The sequence below is a fragment of the Dreissena polymorpha genome, chromosome 10 (genome assembly GCF_020536995.1).
Source record: "Dreissena polymorpha isolate Duluth1 chromosome 10, UMN_Dpol_1.0, whole genome shotgun sequence".
Taxonomy (NCBI): domain Eukaryota; kingdom Metazoa; phylum Mollusca; class Bivalvia; order Myida; family Dreissenidae; genus Dreissena; species Dreissena polymorpha.
Window position 1 is genome coordinate 87,836,592 of NC_068364.1, and position 25,354 is coordinate 87,861,945.

General features: G+C 33.5%; 2 protein-coding genes across 3 annotated transcripts in view; one reads left to right on the top strand and one right to left on the bottom strand.

Annotated features, from left to right (window-relative positions):
* The window catches only part of LOC127849311 (uncharacterized), a 209,247-nt gene that overhangs the window by 35,175 nt on the left and 148,718 nt on the right, over positions 1 to 25,354 (top strand). Inside the window, exon 4 of the mRNA XM_052382029.1 lies at positions 523 to 669. Coding sequence (XP_052237989.1) covers positions 523 to 669 — 147 coding nt within the window. The remainder of the gene's footprint in view (positions 1 to 522; positions 670 to 25,354) is intronic.
* LOC127847784 (mucin-5AC-like) overlaps positions 19,302 to 25,354 on the bottom strand; it is a 49,490-nt gene continuing 43,437 nt past the window's right edge. For both annotated transcript variants that reach the window (XM_052379926.1, XM_052379925.1), the window contains exons 5-9: positions 25,138 to 25,326; positions 21,693 to 21,942; positions 21,197 to 21,318; positions 20,698 to 20,766; positions 19,302 to 19,950 (exon numbers count right to left, since the gene is read on the bottom strand). In XM_052379926.1, the coding sequence (XP_052235886.1) occupies positions 19,706 to 19,950; positions 20,698 to 20,766; positions 21,197 to 21,318; positions 21,693 to 21,942; positions 25,138 to 25,326 (875 nt within the window). In that variant the 3' untranslated portion in view covers positions 19,302 to 19,705. The remainder of the gene's footprint in view (positions 19,951 to 20,697; positions 20,767 to 21,196; positions 21,319 to 21,692; positions 21,943 to 25,137; positions 25,327 to 25,354) is intronic.

Here is a 25,354-nt window from a genome sequence, read left to right on the forward strand (position 1 = left end):
ATTTATGTTAATATTACTGCGATATCCCAATGAGGACTACTTACATGTGCATAAACCTTTGTGCGGCTGCTCCGTTTGAACAACTAATGTGTTTAACTTATATAACTTTGATTACCACTAATATTGCTGCGATATTCCCGTTACAATAACTTATTTAAACTTTTCTGTGACCTGCTTGTAATCACAACTTATGGTAAAATTAATGCGACATCACCTTCTGAAATACTAATGTTAACATAACTGAGACTTCCCAGTACGAGCAACTTAACATTACCGTTGTGTCCAATAAAAATAAACAATGATCTCATGAGCACCATGAACAATAACCATGTTTAAGTTTTTTTTTAATTTAAATGTATTGTTCCTTTCACGTTCAGTGTTGTTGTTTCTCGCAGGCGCATCGGTCACGGGTTGGACGGAAGCGCCGTTAACGTTAACAAACGGCCAAGGTACTGCAACTATCACTGGTTCCGTGACGAATAAGGTCGCATAAAATATTGTCCCTGGTGACGCCCTTTTCAGTGCGGTCGCTGCGTGGGCAATTTCGTACACAATAACGTCCGGCAACAACGGCAGTGTGATGCAGATCAGTGCAACCGGTGTCATCACGTTGGCTGCCGGAAAGAGTCTCGACTTTGAAACCACGCTTTCTTATACCTTAGTTATAACGTAAGACTGAAACAAATTCTGTATTGAAATAACGCTGCCTGTCATAAAGTAAGACTTCTGTGAACGACTTTTTAATAATTAAAGAATTACCATTATGCGTTGTGAGAACGAAACAATTAACAAAACTCCTGAATTATGTTTTAAGACTTGTAACTAAGTTGCTATTATGTTATGATAATCACTAAGACTCTAAAATAACTTGTGCATGAGCAATATAATTGTGTACTTAAGAACACATTCACATCATTGTAATAAGGAAATACAATTCATATGCGCACGAGTATATGACAAACATTAAATTATTTACGGGCAATGTTTAAATTATCTTTGTCATAATGGATGACATACCTTTTATATAAACGCAAGATCCAATAATACGACTAAGCATTCAGAGTAGATAAGCACTACTCCCTGCAAAATTACGAACGTTTTTGTTTTTAATACACTATACACTATGCAAATACAAGAAAATAAACACATCCCGTATTTGACAGGATAATGCGTATTGCATTTATGTGTGAACAGAACATTCCGTATCTTTATTTATGTAAAGTAGTAAACTAAGCATTTGTTTCAACGTAAAACGTTATAATTTGTCTTTGTTTATAAGTTAGTCACACAAATAATTTCGTCTTTGTATTTAAGTAAAACATATTAATCCTTAATTATATTAACATTATACGGCATAGGTTGTTTTTCTATTTACATGAGCTAGTAGATGTTGTTGTTCTATGCACGAAGGCTAGCGCACATTTCAACATTTGCATACACGAACGACAGTACAACTTTTATTTGTTTAATTCATATTTGTATTAATGCATGACTGTGCACACCGTTTAAGTAAGAGTGAAATGATTTATGCAGGCATCACATGCTTGTTTAGACAACGTATGTATCATTTACACAACACACAAATGAGTTGAAACATATTATCGGGGTATGTATGTATGCATACATTTTGTTTTAAAGGGATCTTTTAACAGATGTTTGCATGTATTCAAATTTGTCAGTAAATGCTTTATATCGATAAATGTAAACATTGAATGCAAAACGCTTCGGTACAAAAATACAATTAAAGAAAGAAAAAAGTAGCCCTCAATTGTGCTCCAACCACAGACCACTGAAGTCTAACTCTTATACCACTTGGCCATCCGTGCTTATACAGAGAGTGATGTATTTTATGCTTCTTATAAGCAATCAACGTTATTTCACATAATGTAACGACAACAACAGAAATCTCAAAGTATTCAATCGTTTTGCGTTGCAACGCTTTATAATGTTCAGGTTTTTAAATCTTCAAAATATGCATATAATGGATAATTTAGAGCATGTGAAAGGTTCAGTTTTACTGTTTCCTCACAAATATCATAGTTGCAATGTTAATTTTCGAATCTGAAATTTTTTATTCAATTTTGTCAAATTACCAAAACGTGAAAATGTCCCATTAAATTCATTTCAGCAATATTTTTATCTTAATGGGTTTGACTATTCGATCTCTATTTGTAGTATACAAATTCAAGGCAAAACCAAACGCATGCACCTATGATAAGCTCAAACATCGCTCTAATTTATTTTTGAGTTTGTGTTTCGTTTACATAGTGTAACGGGTGCAAGCGGGAGTCCGGATGTCGCTACTCTTACGGTCAACATTAAAAACGTCCTCGAGTTCGGAAAGACTCTGTATGACGTCTGTATGGTCGACGGATCGACCGCAGGTAGATGCTTTGAACACTTACACACAACCTCGTAAGATTTGGCCTTTAGGATTAACTCAATAAACATATTCAAATAAATAGTGAATGAAAAACCATTTGTAAAATCGCAGTTATGAAATATCTTTTTATATGGCAATTTAAATATGTTTTAATAGCAAGTTCCTTTCTTTAAGCCTTGTCATGCAATTGTCTGAATGATTTTAAGAAAAGTGGTATATATTGTAAATGTAATCATTACATTCGAAAGCTCTCAGTCACTTGTAACAGCGGATAATAGTGCTTATGTTCAAAAACTACATTGAGTTTTTGTACAGTACTTGCTTGTTAAGTGCACAAGCATACACACATCACAACAATAATATCATTGTTTAAACAAATACTACACAGTACCTTATACATCATTTGAATGGGATTTATTCCAATCGGAAACACGGCTGTGTAACATTGTCATGGATAAGAGTCCAATGGCTATACTAAGGCTTATGTTCTCATGCAGCAGCTGCAGTTTAATTGTGTACACTAAGTTTATGTTGGTCTTTGTAATCAACAGCTTTTCTCAGCACTTAACTAAGTCATTATTTCATTGTTTTCAGACACGACCATGGGAACATACACCGTGAAGGACAATACCGTTGGAGCAACTGTTACCTACGCAATTACATGTAAGACCACTTTCTGTTTGTACTGATTTCATTATTGCTTGTTTGCGAACACGCATTATTTTTATTTCCAATTTCAATAACTATTATGTATATACGCCAAAAAATATTGCATGAAAGATTGGTCTTCAGGCGCTTGATTTTAAAATTGCAAAATTAAAATGTAGTAAGTCCTTAATTTATAATATCGTAATATTTAATGTTCACAGTCCTTTTATATCAATATTTGTACAATATTATATAAATACATTTTCAGTAGTGTTTTTTATATATTTAAAAATGATTTTATGATTGTCAAAGTAAATAGTACCCAACATTTGTTCTGCGATTGCCTTAAAGGCTTACCGTCTGTCCAACTATGAACTTCATGATTGCTTTTCATTATTGCATTATGCGTTTAAGCAATTAACCTAAAACGTCGTAGATGGATAGATCTTATTGGGGAGAATCGCACTCCATAATAACGTTTATATGAATTTCAACATTCTGGATTTATTGTCAATGTCTTTAATTGTTCGTACTGGTTTTAATTCGTAATTACAAGGGGTTTATGTTTCTGAGTAGAAAGTGTATTAAAGGTATCGGCATCATAGTTTTCAAATATAATTGCGTAGTGGAGAAGTTGAACCATAGATTAAAGGCTGTTATATTGTATTTGATTTTGTTTTTTTAGCCGTTAACAAAAACAGCGATTTCACCTTTACTGCAGCCGGCGAGCTAACGGTATCAACTGGAAAGACGCTGGCTCAGAAAACCACCGAGAAATACACGGTGGTGCTGGAGGCGACGGAATCCGGATCACCCGCATTCGCTGACCCTGGATCTAACACAGTCTCAATCACCGTTGGCCCATGCGGATGCTCTGCTGTGGCGGCGACATTGGGGCTCACTTTGCTTCCGGTGGTCGTTGCCGTCTCCGCTTAAGGTGGCGCTTGGGAGGGGACGCTGACAGTCGTTGAATGTCTGTGATATTAACATTTAATAACACTTTCAAAATATATAGGTCTTACATGTGTTTGTTTCTGACGTATTAGTACGTTATATACTAAATTACGTCAGGCGTGTAGACCCCCTTGTATAGCAAATAGCGTAAAACTAAAATAAAGAACATGTGTTAGTGTCTGGGTTATACAATGTTAATATTTATTCTTAAGGAACTTGGAAACGGGCAACAACTTTGGCTTCGTCGCGTTTACTTCCCTCTAAATTTACTTCTATTTTGTTGTGTTTTTTATATGCTTATGCATGTTTATTTAAATATTGTATCATTAACACCTGTGATACATTTATTTGGTGAGGGGTGCCAGTATGAACGTCTTCAAGGATTTGACCATTGGTAGCCTCTTACGGTCTAAACTTTAACTTTCGTCATGCGCTTGGTTTGAAGTTGATGTGTTATTGACAATAAAAATGTGTGTTAAAGTTGCAAATTGTATTACTTGTTTATTTCAATCTTAAAAATTGCATTGAAATCTCATATTATAGTAAAAAATGGCGGTATTCGGAAATAAGAGTATGCATAGTTTTTCCAGTGGTAAATGATGATAAAAACAGTATCAACAGTCAAAAGGAGCGTCAATCAGCATGGTTGTATCTTTCATAAGCGTTATTGACCCCATCTTATACGCGATTAACAGTTATTCAAGAAAGAAATACAAACTTAATTGTTCAATGAATCTTTTTCAGGGGTATCGTTCACGGTTTGGTAATTCATTTTATTGAAGCAAATATGTGTTCTTTCTTGGCTAAATTTCAATCGCAATCGTAACACTTATAAAACGCGTGTTATGCTATTCATCGAAGATGTAGCAACACCGTTTTGAAGGTCATAGTGTTTTAACTGCTTTGCATATTTAAATGCCTTCATGGTGGAGTGATAGGGAGTAGGCTTTGGATTCTAGAGGTACCGGACTCGATGGGTTCTTTATTTAAATATTAGAGAAATAGGGGCGGCATATAGTTAACCCTACATCTCATCGATGTAATATGTAATAACTTGTGTCTGTTATTGGTTTTAATTATCCGATATAATACACATTAATACAGCTTTATTTAAAGCTTGACATATTTTAATTTGGGAAAAACGCGAAGAACAAAAAAGCTTCTTATATACGCTTGACAGTTCTACAGCCTCGATTTTGCTCCCGTATATTCGGGTTTGAATCTCTCTAAAGGCAAAATGTGTTATTCAACTTAACTTTGGTATTTGCTATTTTAAGATGAATACAATATGGTAAGTTTGTGAGTTAATACATTAAATTGATTTTTATTTAAAAAAAACGTTTATTAAAAATACCTTTTTAATAATTCCTTTGACGGTCATATTGCTGTTCATCTAAAGACATCCGTAGCATATCTTGACTATTGGAGAAGTAGCAAATCACTTCATTAATATACGCTTTGAAAGGCTTTTATCTCAGTCGCATGTTTGTTTATTTATGTAAACGGGTAGTGTGTGTAACATTTTTAAGGGATACAAAATGTATAACAGCCAAAGCAAATTATTTATCTTTCGCTAAAAACTATGGATCTGTTATGTTAAATGTGCAATGATGTAAACTATATTGATTGTTTCATTTTAGTAAGAGGTCAATTCTGGCAGCACTGGTGTTTTTAGGTTGTGTGTTATTAATTTAACTGCTTGATGTACTATTATTTATACCTGTAATTAGTGTAGCTTTCTTCGGAATGATCGGTGACAAACCATTCAGACGAAGTTAACGTTCATAGCAACCTATCCTCTAATAAAATCACTGTGTTAAGACATAAGGTAGTAAGGATATGGTCGAACATACATGTCTAATTATACAGTTAATTGTTCACTTTGCGGATTATCGCGCATGAAGATAAACACTTTCAGATATGAATAATTCTAGATGTTTTCAGACACGACTGTGTCTAAAGACTACAGAAATATATTGTAATAAATCAAAAGTGCAGTTATGATAAACGTATGTTACTTGCAAAGACGAGTAAACTCACAGTGATCACATTTGGTAAATAAACGGTTAATAAGTCACAAAGATCTAGATAATACTATAGTGACAGTTGGTTAACACACAAACGTTAAATGTTCATATAAAAAATAGTGCCCGAACTAGGTTTTGCAAGCTTACAAATCAATCGATTTTTCTAAATATGACCATTCCAACATAAATGAGGCTGGCATAAAGTCACACGCATTTGTTGCGTCGTTAAAAGAATACAAACTTTGCTTCGGTTTAACTATGGTTCATCGTCGATGTCGTCAGCGTCATGATAATGGTGGTTATGATAATGATAAGGTTTGTATAACTTGCTGCGTTCGTAATAGCATTAAGAGGAATGCTAGTCCATCCTCTTCCCCTGATGGTGCCTCGCATTGGTCTTATCAAGCACGTGATTTCAGTAAGGATGCTATTCGTCCGACCAATCTGTGATTCCATTGTGGCAACAGTCTCGATATTATCTGGTCGGCAATTAAGTAATAGCGAAAAAGGGAAATTGCATGATCAATTTGGTATTGAATGCAAATATCGTATTAAAACATGTAAGATGTCTGTTAAAAACATGTATTAAAACTAGTTTTGACGACAAATATTTTTTAATATTTAATATTTGATTTATCTTTGTCATGAGAATTCAGCTTATGAGCTTAAGATGGTATTATTTTCATTTTGTGCAAAAATTACCACAGATAAAGAACGTATCAAGGGAAATCATTGCAAGTCACGCTTATATAACATGACGAAAGAGTTGTCTGCCATTACTTAATGATCAGTAAATTAATAGTGCTTATGTTTTGCACTTGTTTAAATAAAGCTGACAACGTGTAACAAAGGTATTTCGCTTAAAGATCAAGAGCACATTAAACTTGATCCATCTTTGTTGATTAAGAAGGGCTTTGCACGCACTGCATTTACCTACAAGACCGGTTTAATTTTGATTATATTAAATGCTATACTATTCAATGGAATACAACTCATTTATCGTTTTCCGTATTAATGCAAGCGCAAGTAATTATCTGTAAGTGGAATCATTTTTGTAAACACATGTTTAATGATTGGTTGCAATTTAATTAGTTTTTTATAATTTGAAAATTGTTCGCATCGTCGACATTGCAATATTTGAACACGGTTTCAATGAAATGCGATGAGCTTGTAAAATATATAATATGAAATGGCACGGTACGTTTTCAGAAGGTCTTAATCTAACATAAGTTCAATATCTAAAAGTTTCTACACTATTTCAACACGTCGTTTAATGAGCCCCTTAAAAGGGAGCGTACTGTGGGAACAACTTTGACTGACGAGCATTTGGACGGTGTGCAGGAGATTGATGTCAGCTTTATTTCGCCAAGAATTTAATTCTCATTATAATGAAACTTGAAATTAAGTTTATATCGGCCGTTTTTCTTAACCAGCCGGATTGTATTTGTCACTTAAAAGTGGATCAACATTTTTTTTCTCCCTTAATCTGATAGTTTTACATCGGATCATCATTAATCGTGGCCATATAATCTCCATAAAGTTTAAAAACCAGCCAATTTTGAATATAACAAGCGTGCATGGAGCATCTATTGTAATTTAGGATTGATGGGTCAAAGTCAAGATCAATGATTACAAAAAGGAAAAAACGTTTCCGCTGAATAGCTTTAGTTTATATGGAGACCTTGCATTCAATGTTTGTGTATAGTTTGTGTATAGGAAGCTTACAATAATATATTGTTTGTGATTGAATATGTTGGAAGTCAGATCAGTTTTAATGTCACGGGAAATATTACAGAACTACGGTGTCTGCTCAATAACTTATAATCTCAAAGAGGTGTTGAACGGTCATTGTGTGTATGTAGTTACATCACAAGTAAGCCTGACTTTTGATTGCATATGGGGTTTGTCAATTTAATGTCTTTGTCATATTTATTACACACATAAGAGCAGTTACATCATTATATTTGTAGTTTGGATGGATGCATTGTGCAAAGCGTTTTTTTACATTTAGTCAAAGCGGGTCTCTGAATGTTATGCCTTTTGTAAAAAGGCAAGGTGACTGTTGCTTAAAGTATTTAATGACTTGAGTTTTGATAGAGGTAGTTAAGTGAAATTTAGTGTAATAGTTACTTACATGAAAACCTAACCTGAAATTGCGCTTTTATTATTTTAAAATTAAATTAGATGGAAAGTTTATGTGGTAAAGATGTTTTAATCGCAATGCGGTGTTTAATTTTGTATTCATGCCTGAGCCATCATTTCTATAACAAATGTATACATCGGTTCAATCAATCAATGTAATCCAGACCTTTGAACAGTTTGAGCAATACGCGCTATACATTTCAATGTCCTCATATGATTTACTTGTGATTATTGTTGTTCAAAGAAACGCATAACCACTGTTCTTCTAAAGCAGTTACTGCCACACATAAGTAGTTAATAACGTAATAAATCGCTATCATTGAGCAATCAGCAAACACAATAGAACCGGCTCATGACAGGATATATATACTTTACAATGATATATCACTTAAAATGTAATGATTAAAAATAGTCCAAGTGTTTGTAATGAATTCATTACCTGCATTAGTTCTTCAAAACCGCATATAAATTACATTCATTTTTTTTCTCCAAAAAAAGTTATAAATACAATCGTTCACTGCACTCCCAGCGACAAGTACTCTAGTCGCGCAGCTTGACATTTAGAAATATGCGCCTAGCTCCCGCAGCGAATCTCAAGTAAAGTCATACTGAAATAAAATCAATCCCCATATGCGAATCTTATATTTCGCATTTTGCAAACAAGTATGCGTGATCTTTCGAAAGATATAACGTTGATTAGAAACACGCTACACTACAGATTCAGAAGAGCTAGAACCAAACTGTTGACAAATGTTGAGGCTTTTGACGATTGCTAATACTTCAAGTATTAACCATGATCAAAGACATTAACTGTTTTCCCATTATTCAATACAGATTTGTTCATACACATATAAACATGATATTACGTTTTGCAAAACATACGGGTATACGTGGATGTATTGAAATAAACGAAGGCGTTATAGTGTGTTTTGAAGTAAGCAGTTGATGTTAAAGATGTATAAGAAGGAAAATAAAGAGTTGAGACAAAGAGAAAATGTGTTGATTGAAAAGTATAAGAAGAAAAAAAAAGAAGACCAAATGAAAAATAAGAAGAAGAAGTAGAAGACGATGAAGAGGAAAAAATAATACGATGAAAAAGACGAAAAAAAAGGACGACGACGACGACAACGATGATGAAGAAGAAGTAGAGGAAGTAGAAGATGGTGACGATTTTGAGGGGGATGAAGAGGAGGAGGACGAGGAGGATCTTTGGATATGTCAGTTAGACAGTTCTTTTTTGAAAACCATATATTCATCGTTCTTTTATCGTTCATTTTCATTTCTCTCTGTCGAAAACTTTACATATGCAAATGACAATTCACATAATGATGATAGTTGTGTTTATTCGAATGTAATAGATTATGATAAAAATGATAATAATGACAATGAACATAATTAAGATAAGGATAAAGATAATGATGATGATGGTGATTTTTTAAAACTTATTAGTATGCTTTGAAAACGTATTTCAATCGGTTTTTGTTAAAAAAAAACCTGTTCAGTGCGTGAAAAATATTTGTTTGAAAATTTAAATAATACAATAATATTTTCTCTTTAAAAAAATAATATGTCTTTTGTGAAATTATTAACGACTCATTTACAACTTTTCAAATTGTTATACGAATGCCCCTGAACCAGTAATGAAAAGTATAACGATACACTATTATGTGCCTCTTAAAATATTGTTGAATGCCTCAAAGCACTTGATAATAGAAGTAAGGACCTCAGGAAACCAGACACAAATTTAAATAATTCTCGTAAAGTGTTCGCTGTGTATATGATATGCCTGATACCATGTACAGATATGGCATACATTTTTACGTTTATAAAATTGCCAGTTTTAATGTCGGCATGAAATCACCTCGTCCAAATATTTAACAACGGATGAACTGCCGTGATATATATTGCCATTAGTTGTGGGGTCAAGAATTATAATCGGAAGCCCGTAAAACATGTTATAACCTCGGATTGACTTTTTCGCATCGGTTTGTTTATGTATAACATGCATAAAGCACAACATGTGTTTTCGGTTACACATTGGTTAGTTTGAGATCGCATGCTTTCCTGTTAGTCATATAATGTTTGTGTTACTGTCGTATAACTATCACAATGACATTTGTTACGCTGTCCATCGACGCGTAAATACAGGAGTCAATATAAATACATTCTCAGACATTTTATTTCAGAGTGTGTTTTTCTCATATTGACAAACGATTCAATACTTGTCAAAGTAAGTCGCATACATGTGTGCTGCGGTTGCCTGAACTACTTACCGTATTTCCGTCGATGGATTTCATATTTGGTTTGCATATATGAAGAACTCGATAAGCGTTTTAACTTTTAAATTCAAACGTCATGGTTGTATAAGAGAATACATTAAGACGATTCGCACTGCATAAGATCCTTTATTAGTCACTTTCAAGTGTCTGAGTTATATCCCATACCCTAAATGTTTTATACTACGCTCAATGCTAACGGTTTAAATAAGTCACTTCAAAAGCGATTAAGGTACTAAATAAACGTTTTTATATTGGTGTAAACGTGCCTGTATTAAGTATTATTCTGCATCATAGTTATAAAGAATGGAGTACTGGAGATGTTGACTCAGTGTTTTCCGGCTGTAATAATGTAGTTCTTTGTATTGTATTATTTTACTTGCCGGAAACACCAACAGCGATTGTACTTGCACTGCTGCAGGCGTGCTAAAGCTAGCCACTGGAAAGACGCTGGCTCAGAAAACCACCGAGAAATACGCGCCTTACCATTGTGGCTGCATTCTCGCTATTATATGGTCCGCAATAAAGTCGTAGCGAACAAGGAAAATTATATGATCAGTTTGGTATTGAATGCAAGCGTAGTATAAAAATATGTAAAGATGTTTGTTGGAACATGTTTTAAAACTAGTTTTGACTACATATATGTTTATATATTTAATATTTGATTAATTTTTGTCATGAGCAATCTACTGGAGCTTAAGTTAGTATTATTTTGTGCAAAAATGTTTGTGTAAAATATTGTGTGTATTTCTATGCACATTCTTCAAAAATGAAGTAAAAAACGTATCACGACAATTTAACGTATCAAGGGAGATAATTGCATAACACGTTTATATAAAATTACGAAAGAGTTGTCTTTCGTTTCTTGTGATTTGTTAAATAAGTGCGCTTTTGTTTTGCAATAATTAAACTAAAGCTGACAAAGTGTATACAAGGTATTTCACGTACAGATCAAGAACGCGTTAAACTTGATCAATCTTTGTCTATTAATTTGTACTGGGCACCCACTGTCGTAACCTCCTGGATGGGGGTCCATTTTCAGTATATTAAAGTGATATTATGCGCATGTTTCACTGTTGAATACAGCTGAAAAGAATTAATAGGTCAAAAGAGTTTGTTAAAATGTGGTAACTGACCAATTATCTGCAACTCATCTTGCTACCAGTTGTTTAAAAAAATAAATATTATATTCGATATTTTACATGACTGTCCCTGTCCTCTAAGCCGAATGGAACTGTCTTTTTATTAGGATCGGAGTTAGTGTTCGTGTTTCGTTTGAATAGATATCATTGCAGAAAATTAAAATGATCCGTGAAACAAATTGCGTACTTGTGTTGTATGAATGAATCTGCGCTAAAAATAAATTTAGATTCTCATCGTACATCGAATCATTTTTGTCGTCAGCTGTCAAAGCGGAAGTACGGTTGATATTCAAATGCATTATTTTTTCTCTTTCCGGGATATTGGTGTAGTATGTGAAAACACAAAAAATAAACAGCGGTTGTGAAAGACACCTATAAACATAGCATATACTGTTAATGCGCATACTATAATAAAATGCTTTACTATTAAATTGGGGACAACACATTTACCGTTTCGGTGATGAATAAAGCGCACATAATTCTCTGCATGTTGATTCAATTTTTCTAGACACATGCTTACAGAATGGTTGCTGTTAAATTAGTATTTATAATTTTTGAAATTGATCGCATTGATCAGGAAAATGCAATATTTAAAAACAGTTTCATTGGAATGAAAAATGCACGGGAGAGATATAATATGCAATAGCACTGTCCGTTTTCAGAAACTCTTAATATTACATTCAGTCAGTATCTAAAACATTTCAACACGTTTATATGAGCTCCTTAGAAAGGTGCGTACTATGGGAACAATTATCCAAGCGATTTAAATCGGATTATAATGAAACGTGACAAAAAAAAATTCTCGGCTGTTTTCATTAACTAGCCAAATCGCATTATCCACTTAAAAAGTTGGTAAATTATTTTTTTTCTCTCCCTTACCCCTATAGTTTACATCGGATCATCATTAAACTTTTTGATTTGATCGTGTTAATATAATCTCCACCAAGTTTGAAACCAGCCAACTTTGAATATTGCAAGCGTGCATTGAGCATTCGATTGTAATAAGGGCTTGATGGGTCGTAGTCAAGATCACTGTTACTTAAAAAAAAGTTTCACTGAATAGATACACAGTTTGAATGGAGGTATTGCACTCGATGTGTGTAGGAAGCTGCCATAGATATCTAGTTTGGCATTGCATATGTTGGGGGTCTGATCATTTAAATGTCACGTGAACAATAGTTAAACTACACTTTTGCTCAATAAATTATAATCGGAAGGAGGTTTCAAACGGTAATTGTGTATGTAGGTACCATACAGGTAGGCCTGACATAGCAGCAGCTCCCTAATAATAACTGGAGTTTGGATTCGGGCATTTTGCAAAACGTTGGTGTTGTTTTTTTACATGTAGACTAAGATGGACAGTGAATTGTATGACATTTGTATAAAAAACGAGGTGACTGTTGCTTAAATTATTATATAATTTGAGTTTTGATAGAGATAGTTTACTGAAATTTAGTGTACTGTTTGCTTACCTGCAAACTTAACCTGAAATTGCGCCTTTATTATTTAAATTAAACTAGATGAAATGTGTATGCGTTAAATAAATGTTTTAATCGCATTGCGGTGTTAAATGATGTATTCATTCTTGAGACAACATCTGTATAACAAATTAATACATCGGTTGATGATCAATGTAACCCAGCCCTTTTTTCCAGGCGTATTGTGTGACACTTTTTAAATGGAATTGATTTTACAAAGCATAACGCTTAACATAATCGCCTTCGCAAGATCCATTTAAAGGCGTTTCGGTTAAACACTAAGCTAATCGTTCTTAACCTCCAAAGTTTAACCATAATATTTTTTAGTTTAAACGAATGTAAACATCACATTAAAGCATTTAAACATAATCATTTTTTATTTAAATTTTTTTGATCACCACCATCATTATTATTTCCCTTGATTAGAAGTACTTATTTGTACGCGCGCATTTAGACACTCTGATTGTTTCTATGATTATGTGTTGCATGTTCATTGTTCCATTCGTGCATGACTTTCGTAAAATGATATCGTTCACCATATGAACAGTTTGCGCAATACGCGCTGTAAAATTCAATTTCATCAAATGATTGCTTTGCTTTGTGATTAATGTTGTTTAAAGAAACGCACAACCACTGTTCTTCAAAAGTAGTTAATGGCATACTGAAGTAGTAAATTAAATAATAAATCGCTAGCAAGGAGTACTTATCAAACAAACCGAGCGGACTTAAGACACATTAGCTCTACTTTACAATGATATATTACTTACAATTGAATGAATAAACTTATCCAAAAGTATTTGACAAAAATACATAATCTGCATATTAAACGGAAACATTATTTAAAACCGTATTAAACTTTATTTCACTATTGTTTTCAACAAGCGGTTATAAAACACTATCTCTTACTACACTCAAGCCTCCAGTTTTATATTTGTTCAGTCTGACATGGAGAAATGTGCACCTTGCTCCCACAAAGAATCTCCAGTTTAGTCATACTTCAATGAAATGAATCTATATCTTGAAAACCATAGACTTCGCATTTAAAAGCGGGTAGAGACAAACTTCCTGAAGTTGCTTTGTTTGTATTGATAATAACACTCATTACTTTAGTTGCCGAAGAAATGGTACCAACAGATAGACACATTTGTTTTACGCTTGTTTCTACTACTTGATTGCGCTTCGCGTATTGATAATCAAATACACGGTCCCTTTAAGGCAATTCACACGACACAGAGACCTAATGCTGTTGTTTTGCAACAGCTACGAGTAAATGTGTAGGTTTCGTAATAAACTTAGTAGTTATAAATTTATTAAATAATGTTAGTGATTGTACTAATACATAACATACATTGAATTTATGTAATTAATCTCTTTCATATTCCTAAATTGGCTTAGGACATAGAACATAACATGTTTACTGTACACACGCATAAACTACCCGAATTAATCGCTATTTACAAATAGTCAATAGTTAAACGTGCAGACAACGTCAAAAGGTATTAGCTTGCATTCAGATTAGCAATACTACGTACTTATTTGATGTGCAATACTGCATATCAATACACACTACACGTATATAACATTTATTTGGTTCAAAGCTTCTTCATATTTTATAATATAATTGTTTAACAGTTACAATTTAAAGTAATTGAAACAATGGCCGTATGTATTTGTTCATTTATTCATATTAGATGATGTTAAACGTTACAAAACCGATATATGTGCTAATGCCAGAGTTGATGAAGTTCTTTCTTCGTATTTTTCATGTAAACGTGACACCTACATTATTCTAATACTGTACTAAAGGTAAATAATTTGGAGGTAAAATAATGCATATTATGACCGTTCGAAATTCTAAATCATGAGAAATCGTTTCAAAGCCTAGATTGCTGCCCATAATACAATTTATATTTAGGTAAAGTAAAATTGCGTTATGTCCGAAAAACTTCGTTTGACAGGACAATGTGTAACTAATATACAAATGCAACCCATTGAAAATTACAATAGCGGATGTTTAAACTGCCAGAAAACTCACACGGGTACCGGTGAGTCTTATCCGAGTATTAGAAAAGTAAAAAAGAAAAACAGTCAGCAACATAATTATGGTTTAGTTTCAGTAATAACATTAATATTGCCAAGCTTGGTGATAATATCACATTAAATTAACTTGCTTATGCTTAACAACAATTTTGTACGTGACCATCTTCCGCTTACACAAAAATATATTTATCCTACAGCTAAATGATTTTATAGAACAAATACGACTCATAAAGAAAATATAAGGTTTTCTTCGCAGTTTCTTTAGATCAGGTTTCATCCACACTTATTTTTAGAACATTACGTAGGGACTAGTTTTTTTGGCCTTTCACCCCTGATTGAGGCATTTAGGTCATTGGGTACGCAGTCGTTTAACGAGTTTACGAGTGTGTGTGTGTGTTTACGATGGCTTACTATAATATTATGAATGTGAAAAACAATAATTTTATGTAAAAAAATATAAAGTGTGTAAAAAGAAGAGTTGTTTAAAGACTAAAATTAACAATATCGGCGGGAATAAATGCTGAATCATGCTTCACGTAGCCACGGTATGTGTCTACACATTTTGTAAATTTCAAAATGGCGGGAGCCATGTTTGTTTTTTGTTTTTTTACAGTGGTGAAACAAGAATTGTAGTTTGAACACAACCGTCTGTGTTCTACTTGAGTGTGTTACATTTGGAACGTTGATTAAATTTGAATCGAGGCGTAAAGCGATATTTTGTCTCGTTACTTTTCTTTTGCGTGGAATTCTTAAGGACTATTTCGATTTGGGTAAACAGGAAAGATCACAATAAATATTACTACGCAATGTAAGATTCAGTTAATTTCATGTGTTTTTGCTTTTATTTTAGGAATAAATTAAATAAAACAATATTGTAGGATAAATAGAATACTATGTTAGTGTGATTGTGTTCTTAAATTTATCCCACTCGTGTCAGAAAGGCTTACAAGGCTCGGCAAGCCTCGCTATGTAAACCTTTCTTCACTCGTGGGATAAATTTAAGTACACAATCACACTAACATAGTATTCTCTATATTCTTCATATCTCATATCGTACTGTGTAGTCTACTCATGCGACAATCTGTTCTGCCAAAACTACATCATTACACTCGTAACCATTGACATAAAGTTGCGTGTTGGCGACATAGATTGCTGGTACTGGTGTTCTTGTCGGTTTGTGCCTATACAGATTTGTGCTTTGCAATATATGTGCATTTGTAGTTTGTCCTTGTAAAAATACATCTTTCTGCAACACCGGTTTGGGGATTGTCATTTGTAGTGTCTTACATGGCGGCTGAAGCCACTACTTGGCTGGCACTGTCGGCTACATTGACTGCAACGACGCGTTGTTTTTAGTTCGATTCCATGATTGCCTGGAAATGTCGGTTTGATATTTGCAAACATAGCGTGTTTATTATGAACATCATTTACGTGTTGACATCTTAACATTACATGAAATATTTTTAACAAAATCTAGCAAAATAAATCAACAACTAAGGGTGACAATTCAATTTTGCCATTCAATACGTATTATATACTTGCTTAAATACCATCCAATTTACACAAACGCGCATACGCACATATAGCTGCAACCTGTGTGAATAACGTGACGTACACGAGCTCATCAAAGACATGTATCAAATGAGAAACTCCGTTTTCCCATAAACGGCATCACTTTTCGATCATTTCAAATCTGAAACCCATTTAGATCATGCGCAATTCTGGTTCATGAAACTTGATAATACAGGTTTTAGATGCGCTCCGTACCAGACAGTTATATAAACATTAAATTAATACTCGTATACGGATTTTAAAAATGAATAAGTATCTGTTTGTATGCAGAAGAGTTATACAATAAGTTAAACTTAGGAAAGATCACAAATGACATTGCAAACAGCTCCCGCTAAGAAATGTTGCGGAGGATAAGGACGGATATAGAACAAATATTACTACAAAAAAACACGCTTATCACTGTCTTGCTGCTATGGCTGGAAAGTGAGCGACATTAAGTAATTAAATAAAATTAATACAGGGCATTAAACGGCGAACAATACCATTTTGGCACGGACGTCGTTATCTTGACTTCCCTTAGATCATCACGTGATTACCCCCTCTGACATACTTCACGGGAAACTGATGTTTTATTACAAAATATTTTAATTAATGAATGACAGACTAAAGTTCCTTATAAATATACTGCTTACGACGAGTACTTGTCAAACAACTTCAAACAAACTCATGACATATCATTTGTTATAGCCTTGATATATCTGTTTTAATTTAAATAGATCAAATAAAATACAGATGCCAGGACCGACACATTCAATTAAGAACACCCCATTTAAGAGTACCTGAATATCGTATTTATTCAACACGTTGCAATACAAGTCCAATGCATTTTAGGTATAAATACACTTCTCAAACTTAAAGATCTTTCGCAAATATCACTGTTAAGTTATTGACATACAGTTTATTAACCACAAGCAATTCTTAAGTAGCCGTACCCTACGGAGTTTGTCTTCGACTGTAGACTAAAGAAGATCAATAAGAACGCCGACTGCATGTTACCGAGTGTTATTTAATTCAATATTTGAAGACATACTAGTGGGGGATGTAAGACCATCATCATCATCATCATCATTAACATCATCATCATCATCATCATCATCATTATCATCATCATCATCATCAGCATTCAACATCATCATCATCATCATCATTATTTCACATCAATATCATCAGAGATCCTTTCAGAAAAGCTCAAATAATATTTATACATCCTTTGTTTTAAACATATTGATGAAATGGGATATTCAGTCAATTCAAATACAGACCTAACTTAAAATTCAACATTACTTATTGACATAAAATTTAAATATTATTATATTTGATGCATCGGGTAAATGTTTATTTGCTGTATTCATGTCTGTGCCTTTATCTGTATAACAAACTAATACACACTTTTCAGATCACTGTACCACAGACTCCTAAATGGGCGTATTTGTGTCTCTTGGTCACTTTACACATACTACATCGAGGATTTGTGTTATAATTTTTCGTCAAATAACTCAATGAATATTGTTTATATTGTGTGAACTGCATTGTTTTATAAACGAACAATTTAAGTTGATAATTCACTAAAGACTGTTGTAATTACCGTCAATTTTCAGACCGGCTTCAGAAATAAACAACATATTGACTCACTTATGTGAATAAAACTGCAGCATCGACTTTGCACATCAAAACGCAAACTTTCATCAACCTCCCAGGTTTAACCATAAGCGGTTTTAGTTTCAGCGGATGTAAACATTGTGGTTAATCAAACGTGCATGACTTTGAATAAAACTAAATTACTTACTATGCGAATTATCCACGCGATACAAATATTATTTTCAAGTTCCTCAGATGGGTTACTTGCATTGTGTTTTATGTTCTTTCAATAAACGGACACCCAAATACGTTATGCCACACAATATTTCATTTCATTCCTAGCCACATGCACTATATTCTCTCAATATGACCTGGAAAAATCTGTGCCTGCATCCCGTAGATGAAATAAAGTTTAGTTATACTTAAATATAAAAATGCAATCTCCATCTACAAAACATATGGTTTGTTTTTCTAAATCGTGTAAACACGAATTGTCGGAGGGCACAATGTTGATTAATAACAAGCCTTCTATTAATCAGTTAACTCTTTGTTAACCTCTATCATTACCGCAAATTTAAGTCGTATAATCAGTGCCATTACGTTTGGGTTATTTGATGTTTTTGTATGGCTAAAAAGCATTGTATGCTTCTCAGCTAATAAATACTTTTGTTGCATTTAATGAAATGACTTGTGTTTTCGTTCAACTACCAAAACGCATTTACAAACAACAGATAATATATCACATCGGTAAGAAGCACAATTACTATCAGAACAAAATAATGTGTTTCCAATCGCTTCTGTATATACATGGGCGTTTATTTTGTAATTTAAGATACAATTATGGGCATTTATATACATTCATGTTTAAAGCTCACATGATTGCAGAGCTTTACATTATCGTATATTGATTTTCTAAACCATCTCCATAAATCATTTTTTCTCTTTTTGGTGGGGGGCTGAGTATTACTTTATGCCTACTACCAATACTACCAAATATTACAGGTGTAAGTGGTTTGGAAAACACGAGAAAACAAGAAACACGAGAACAAGAAACTGCTACAAAAATCAAGATAAACTTTATTTCGGAAAGCAATCAAAAGAGGTAAAGGTACAAACAATATCATCCCAAAATATCGAGTACCAACAGGTATTTCATAGAGGGACGATTCATGACTGCACATTTTTACTATAGACAAACTACAAGAAATGTGAAAAAAAACAATGTTCAGAGTAATAATATATATTGAATCAAAAGCATCTGCATTTTTTATTTATATTTGTCAAAGTATATGATGGCATTCACTGTACATGTGACGGTTATTTGAATCATTCATGCAAAAGTCCATGTTTTATTTTGGCAAATTAAATTTATCAACTGCACACTAGTATGATACTCATGTTATCTTCAACAATTTACCCAATAAATTAATCGAGTCTATGTGTTTTATTTATTTTCGTTTATGAACTAAAAAATACGAGTAAGCAGAAGTGGGATCAGTAGCAAGATAGCCATGAACTGGATTGGTCCAGCTCCGCTGCAGACGGTGACTGTCACCACCGTTGTACCATCCACTGAGGCAGCTGTATTCGCTCCAGAGTCTGCAGTGATTGTTGTCGAGTATCCGCCAGATGTCGCACTAGTCAGTGTCTTGCCCGTCGCAACCTTGAGCGCACCAGTTGAGGAGTCCACAGCAAGGTCAGTAGAAGGTGCTAGTTAAATACATTTTGTAAATATAGAATAGATGCTTATGAATATTCAACGATATAATAGTGGCATTATGCAATTGGCAATATGCACATAATCAGTCGAGAATAACCGCAGTAAGTTTACTGCTTTAATATTCACATTATTTTGTGTCTGTTGTGCAAATGTTTTTTGTTTGTTTTCTGATTCAATAATACCTTAATTTGTTTTCTTTTAAGGAGAACTGGTTAAAAATGTGTGTATTTTTTAACTAAAACTACTAAAATACTAAAATAATTTTTTATAGTTAGCATAGTCCTAAATCATTAAAGTACACATAACAAGATAAAAATTATAACAAAAAACAATTTATAAAGCCCTCAAATTGGATCATGCAATAAATTGAGATATACAGCGAAGGTAAACCCTAAGCGACTTGTATTGATGATCATCCATAAACGAAAAACACAAACATGTTTCTTAGTCACGAATGTTATCTCGATTGTTTGAATATCATATATTTACTCTTGTTTGCATTTATGACAATTATGTTGAATATTGTAATTTTGCCAATCTGAGAACATGTCCCTTTAAAATAAGAAATAGGCACGGACTTAATGCTATATTTAACAGTTTTCACTATGCGCTATAAAGAAATTTTCACAAATGCATGCAACTAATAAGTTGTTTATGTTGATTTTACACAATTGGTATAATAGGCATTTTCAGTAACGATACAAAATGTTCAAACTTTGAATGCAAATTAAACTTACTATTGCTGTATGTTACGGCATCCGTATTTGCTACAGCATCCTGTACAGTGAACGTCCCAATAACGGTACCTATATCAAACAGCGTACAATTAAAACAAAACGAAAAATTAACATTACCATGTATTTGTTTATAGGTACTATAACGGTTTTAAGTGTTTACTGGCAATGTAGCTAATTATGTTACAAAAAACGTATTGGTGGAATTAGACCGTATAATTTTACGACTATTATATTAACAAAATTATTTTTTTTTTAAACGTGAACATGAAGGTAATAGGTTTTAATGTTGCTTTAGAATTAAAAAAATCAAAAAAAAAATTTCAACCAGTTGATCATAGCTAACCAGTTTTTCTTTTTAAATAGGCAACTTTAGTTTTAGTTTGTTGATTTTTGTCTTCTACAACTTTGTCTTCTGACACACAAAAATACCTAAATTAAAAAGAAGGCACGTTTTGCACAGTGAAACTATTCAGAAGCTTTGGTTATTTCAAAGTGATACCTGCTGTAGCTCCCTCGTTGAAGCAGGCTGCATACGTAGCTGCCGAAAACTCAAGCATGTTCTTTACTGAAAGAGTTACCGTCACCGTCGCTGTTTTCTTTGTAGAAGCACTGTCAACAGCCCTATTCAATACAAAAAAACAACAATAATAATAATAATAATGATAATAATAATAATAATAAATAATAATAATATTAATACTGATAATACTAATAATTATAATAATCATAATAAAAATAATAACAATAATAATAATAATATTATTATTAATAAAAATAATATTAATACACTATTATAATTAATAACTAATACTATTACTACTTCTTCTTCTAGTGAATATATAACTTATAATGTTCTACACGCTTTCGATAACATAATAATTTACTCCTTTTAATGAGAAAATAATGTTAAGGTTATATACCGAAAGCAAAAACGTTCCTCTTAATGGTGTAGAAATGCAAATTACGCATTTGAACACTTTGAGGTTGATGCTTACACTACTTTGAAAACAAGCTGTGTATTTGTTTCGTAATCGATCGTCTTCGATGTTGCAAGGGTTACTTCGCCGGTTGATGCATCTATTGCAGCAATACCGCTTGGGTTACCGTCAGCAGTAACAAATGAGTATGTATAAGAAGCTGTGCCACCTGTAGCTGTTACGGTAAAAAGAGCAGTGCCCGCGGTGCTGGTTTCGACGAAGGCGGAAATTGTGGTTGGGCTCGGGGATGAAAATGTTATTGCCCCTTCTGAAAACAATCTAATTCAACTGAATAGCATGATATACAAATCATCTCAAATCTTCACTGTGGAATGGTTTCAATCTATATGCAGCCAATACAAATACTGATAAATGTTAATGTCCGGCTATATCCGGACTCCTCCGTAAGATTGGTTTATGCAATAAATCGTCTGATGATCCAGAGTGGGACAATTAACTGCGCTGGCACTACAGTGTTAATATTATAATGAGTTGTATCCCTTTAATGGCTTAGCCAGCGTGTACAAACAAATACAAATACACAATGATGGATCAAGTTTAATACGATATTTACCTTTTATCTGAAACACCTTGTAAATTTAGTATTAAGTTTTGCAAAACAAGTGCGTTTTATAAGGCATATATTGTTATGATTAAAGACAAATATTTCGTCATTTTAAATACACCTGGTTTGCAGTTATCTCCTTGGATACGTTACCTTGTCCAAAAGTAATGCAATTATAAAAGATTTAAAAATATCTAACCTAATAAAGGTTTAAATATAAATGTTTATCAAACATTTTTACACATTCAAAAACATGTTTGCATAAAATATAAACATGATTATATCATTTCCTCTGTTCGCCACTACTAAATTGCTTACAATAGTATCGCGGCACCATTGCCAAATAGGTTTGGGTAAGGAAGTAGGATCGGACGAAAAACATCCTTCTGGAATCACATGCCTGATAAGACCAAGAAGAGGCACCACCAGAAGCGGATTTATATGAAGTACCATATTGTTCAAACCATATAGACACGCTTAATGGGTTTTTATTCTTACTTTATACATCGCACACAATATATGGGATGTTCATAGAAACACATATACAACAAGTGCTGAGTGTTACCTACATGTAATGTGAATTATTTACATCAATATTTTCGTCTAAATGAACGCCCAGCTGCAACTAAATATGTCTATGTGTGGATGGGTTTTGGATGAGTAGATGGCTGAATGGTAGTATTTGGTGGGTGGTAGATGGGTGGTGGAGTGTGGTGGGTGGGTGGGTGTTAGCTGGGAGGGTTGGTTTATGGTTGGTTCGATCGGTGGGTGGATTAATGGTTGGGTTTTGGGTGGATTGATGGATGAAACTATTGTTGATGATTTCAACGCATTCGAAAAAGCGATTTTCTACCGTATATATAATTTTTATTTGTTGCGGGATGAACGGTATTTTGTCGTAAAATGTTATAATAGAAAAAACGAATTGTCATTTTTTATTTATTCAATAAATAATATGGCTTATACAAATGTTCATGCAAGGTATATGTGGTTCATTGTTTGGTTTTGTGCGGAAACTTTTCATAACCAATTTATGCAACTGGTGGATAGGAGTAGACATGAAACACAATCTGCTACTGAAAAGTATGGGGTCAAACAATAAACCCTTCCAAAATTTGAGAACTCCGATTTACACGTGATATATTGCGGTGTGGAAATTCTCGATATGATCGACTACCGTATTCAAAGATTATAATTGATGTTCAAATATTCAAAAGGACATTTTTACGTTATGGTAAATTGACAAAATTGACAAGCAAAAATATCAAATATATGCATCTTTTGACGATTTAAAAACGTTACCATTATAAAGCGTTACAAACGCGAAACGTTTATATAATGCGGAGAGTTCTGTTGTTATCGTTATATTTTGTGACACTACGAAGACACTTCGTACTGTATAAGCACTGATGGCCGAGTGTTGTTAGTGCTTGACCTTTACTCCCACGGTCAGTGGTTCGAGCCTAGTTGAGGATAACTCTTTTTTTAATGAATTGTTATCTAGTTTTTTTATTGGAGCTATTTAGTTCCAATGTTTACAATTATTAATGTAAAGCATTTAATGACAAACTTCAATACACGCCAACATCTGTGAAAAAGTCCCTTTAAAGAAATACAACGCCTTATTTCGTAGATGCATTAATGCGTATCAAAAAAGACATGACTTAGTCATGTTCTAAGTCCAAAAAAATTTAAATGCATGCTGAAATGGCATCAATACGTATAATGAAAAACAAATACTATTCCTTGTGTGAACAATTCCTTGAAATATGTATATGTTCGGAAGCTCTGTGAGCGAATACAAGACATACTTTACCATGCGCTCAATCCAAAATGTTGAATATTTTAGTCCAGATATAATGAAGATGATGATGATGATGATGATGGTGGTGATGATGATGATGATGTTGATGCTGATGATGATGATAAAGATGATGATGCTGCTGCTGCTGATGATGATGCTGATGCTGATGCTGACGACGACGATGTTGATGATGATCATGATGATCATGATGATGATAATGATGATGATGATGATGATGATGATGATGATGATGATGATGATGATGATGATGATGATGATGATGATGATGATGATGATGATGATGATGATGATGATGATGATGATGATGACGATGATGACGATGATGATGATGACGATTACAATGATGTTGATGATGATGATTGGGAGGAGGAGAATGATTAGAAAGAATAATGATCGAAATAATGTACTAATGAGACCCAGTATTATATTATGAACGCTCTCACCAAACATTGATCGCACTATCGTGCTCATCACCTAAGTTTAGATTTCACCAAAGTTCGTTGCGGTTAGGCATATTTATCTTCTGATCGCTTAATGTCTCTAACTGTTTTCGTATTTTGTTATTATTTCCTTATTCCAACTATTGGAGCGAACATTAATTAAAGTGTTGTTATTCTTTATGATCGTATATCGATTCAATGTAAGCGTAAGCAAATGCATCAGCAAACCAAGACAGAAATAAAATATAGAGTGAATTATAAAACCATGTATTCTTCAACGCCCATGTATATGCGTTATCAAAGTCTACCCTTATTTCGCATTAAATATCTTTTTGCATTTAAGCTTCTTGTTTTGAATTCTTAATGTAAAATACATTTTATGAAATAGTAAATTGTTCATGCAGTAACTATTTAAAGAATTAATAAATCTTTGTTTTTACAATATCCATGTAAATCACCATAATTTTTTGACAATATAAACATCTTTAACACAACTTTGAATTCTGATATTTTATTCATTCTCAATTTACTAAAAAAGTCCGCTAGTCCATGTTTAAATGCACATTCGTTGAGACACTAAACGTGTGATCAGCGATGGGGTCAACAGTAAAATGGCCATGAACTGGATCTTACCAGCTCCGCTACACCCTCCGACCGTGACCTTCACTTCAGTAGTACCGGGGGCCGAAGAACCGCTCACAGTCGCAGCGGTTGCAGTTATCGTTGTGGTGTAGCCGCCAGTTTGCGCGCTTGTCAGTGTCTTGCCCGTCGCAACCTTGAGCGCGCCAGTTGAGGCGTCCACAGTCAGGTCAGTACTAGGGGCTAGGTTAAAATTAATAAAAAAATATTA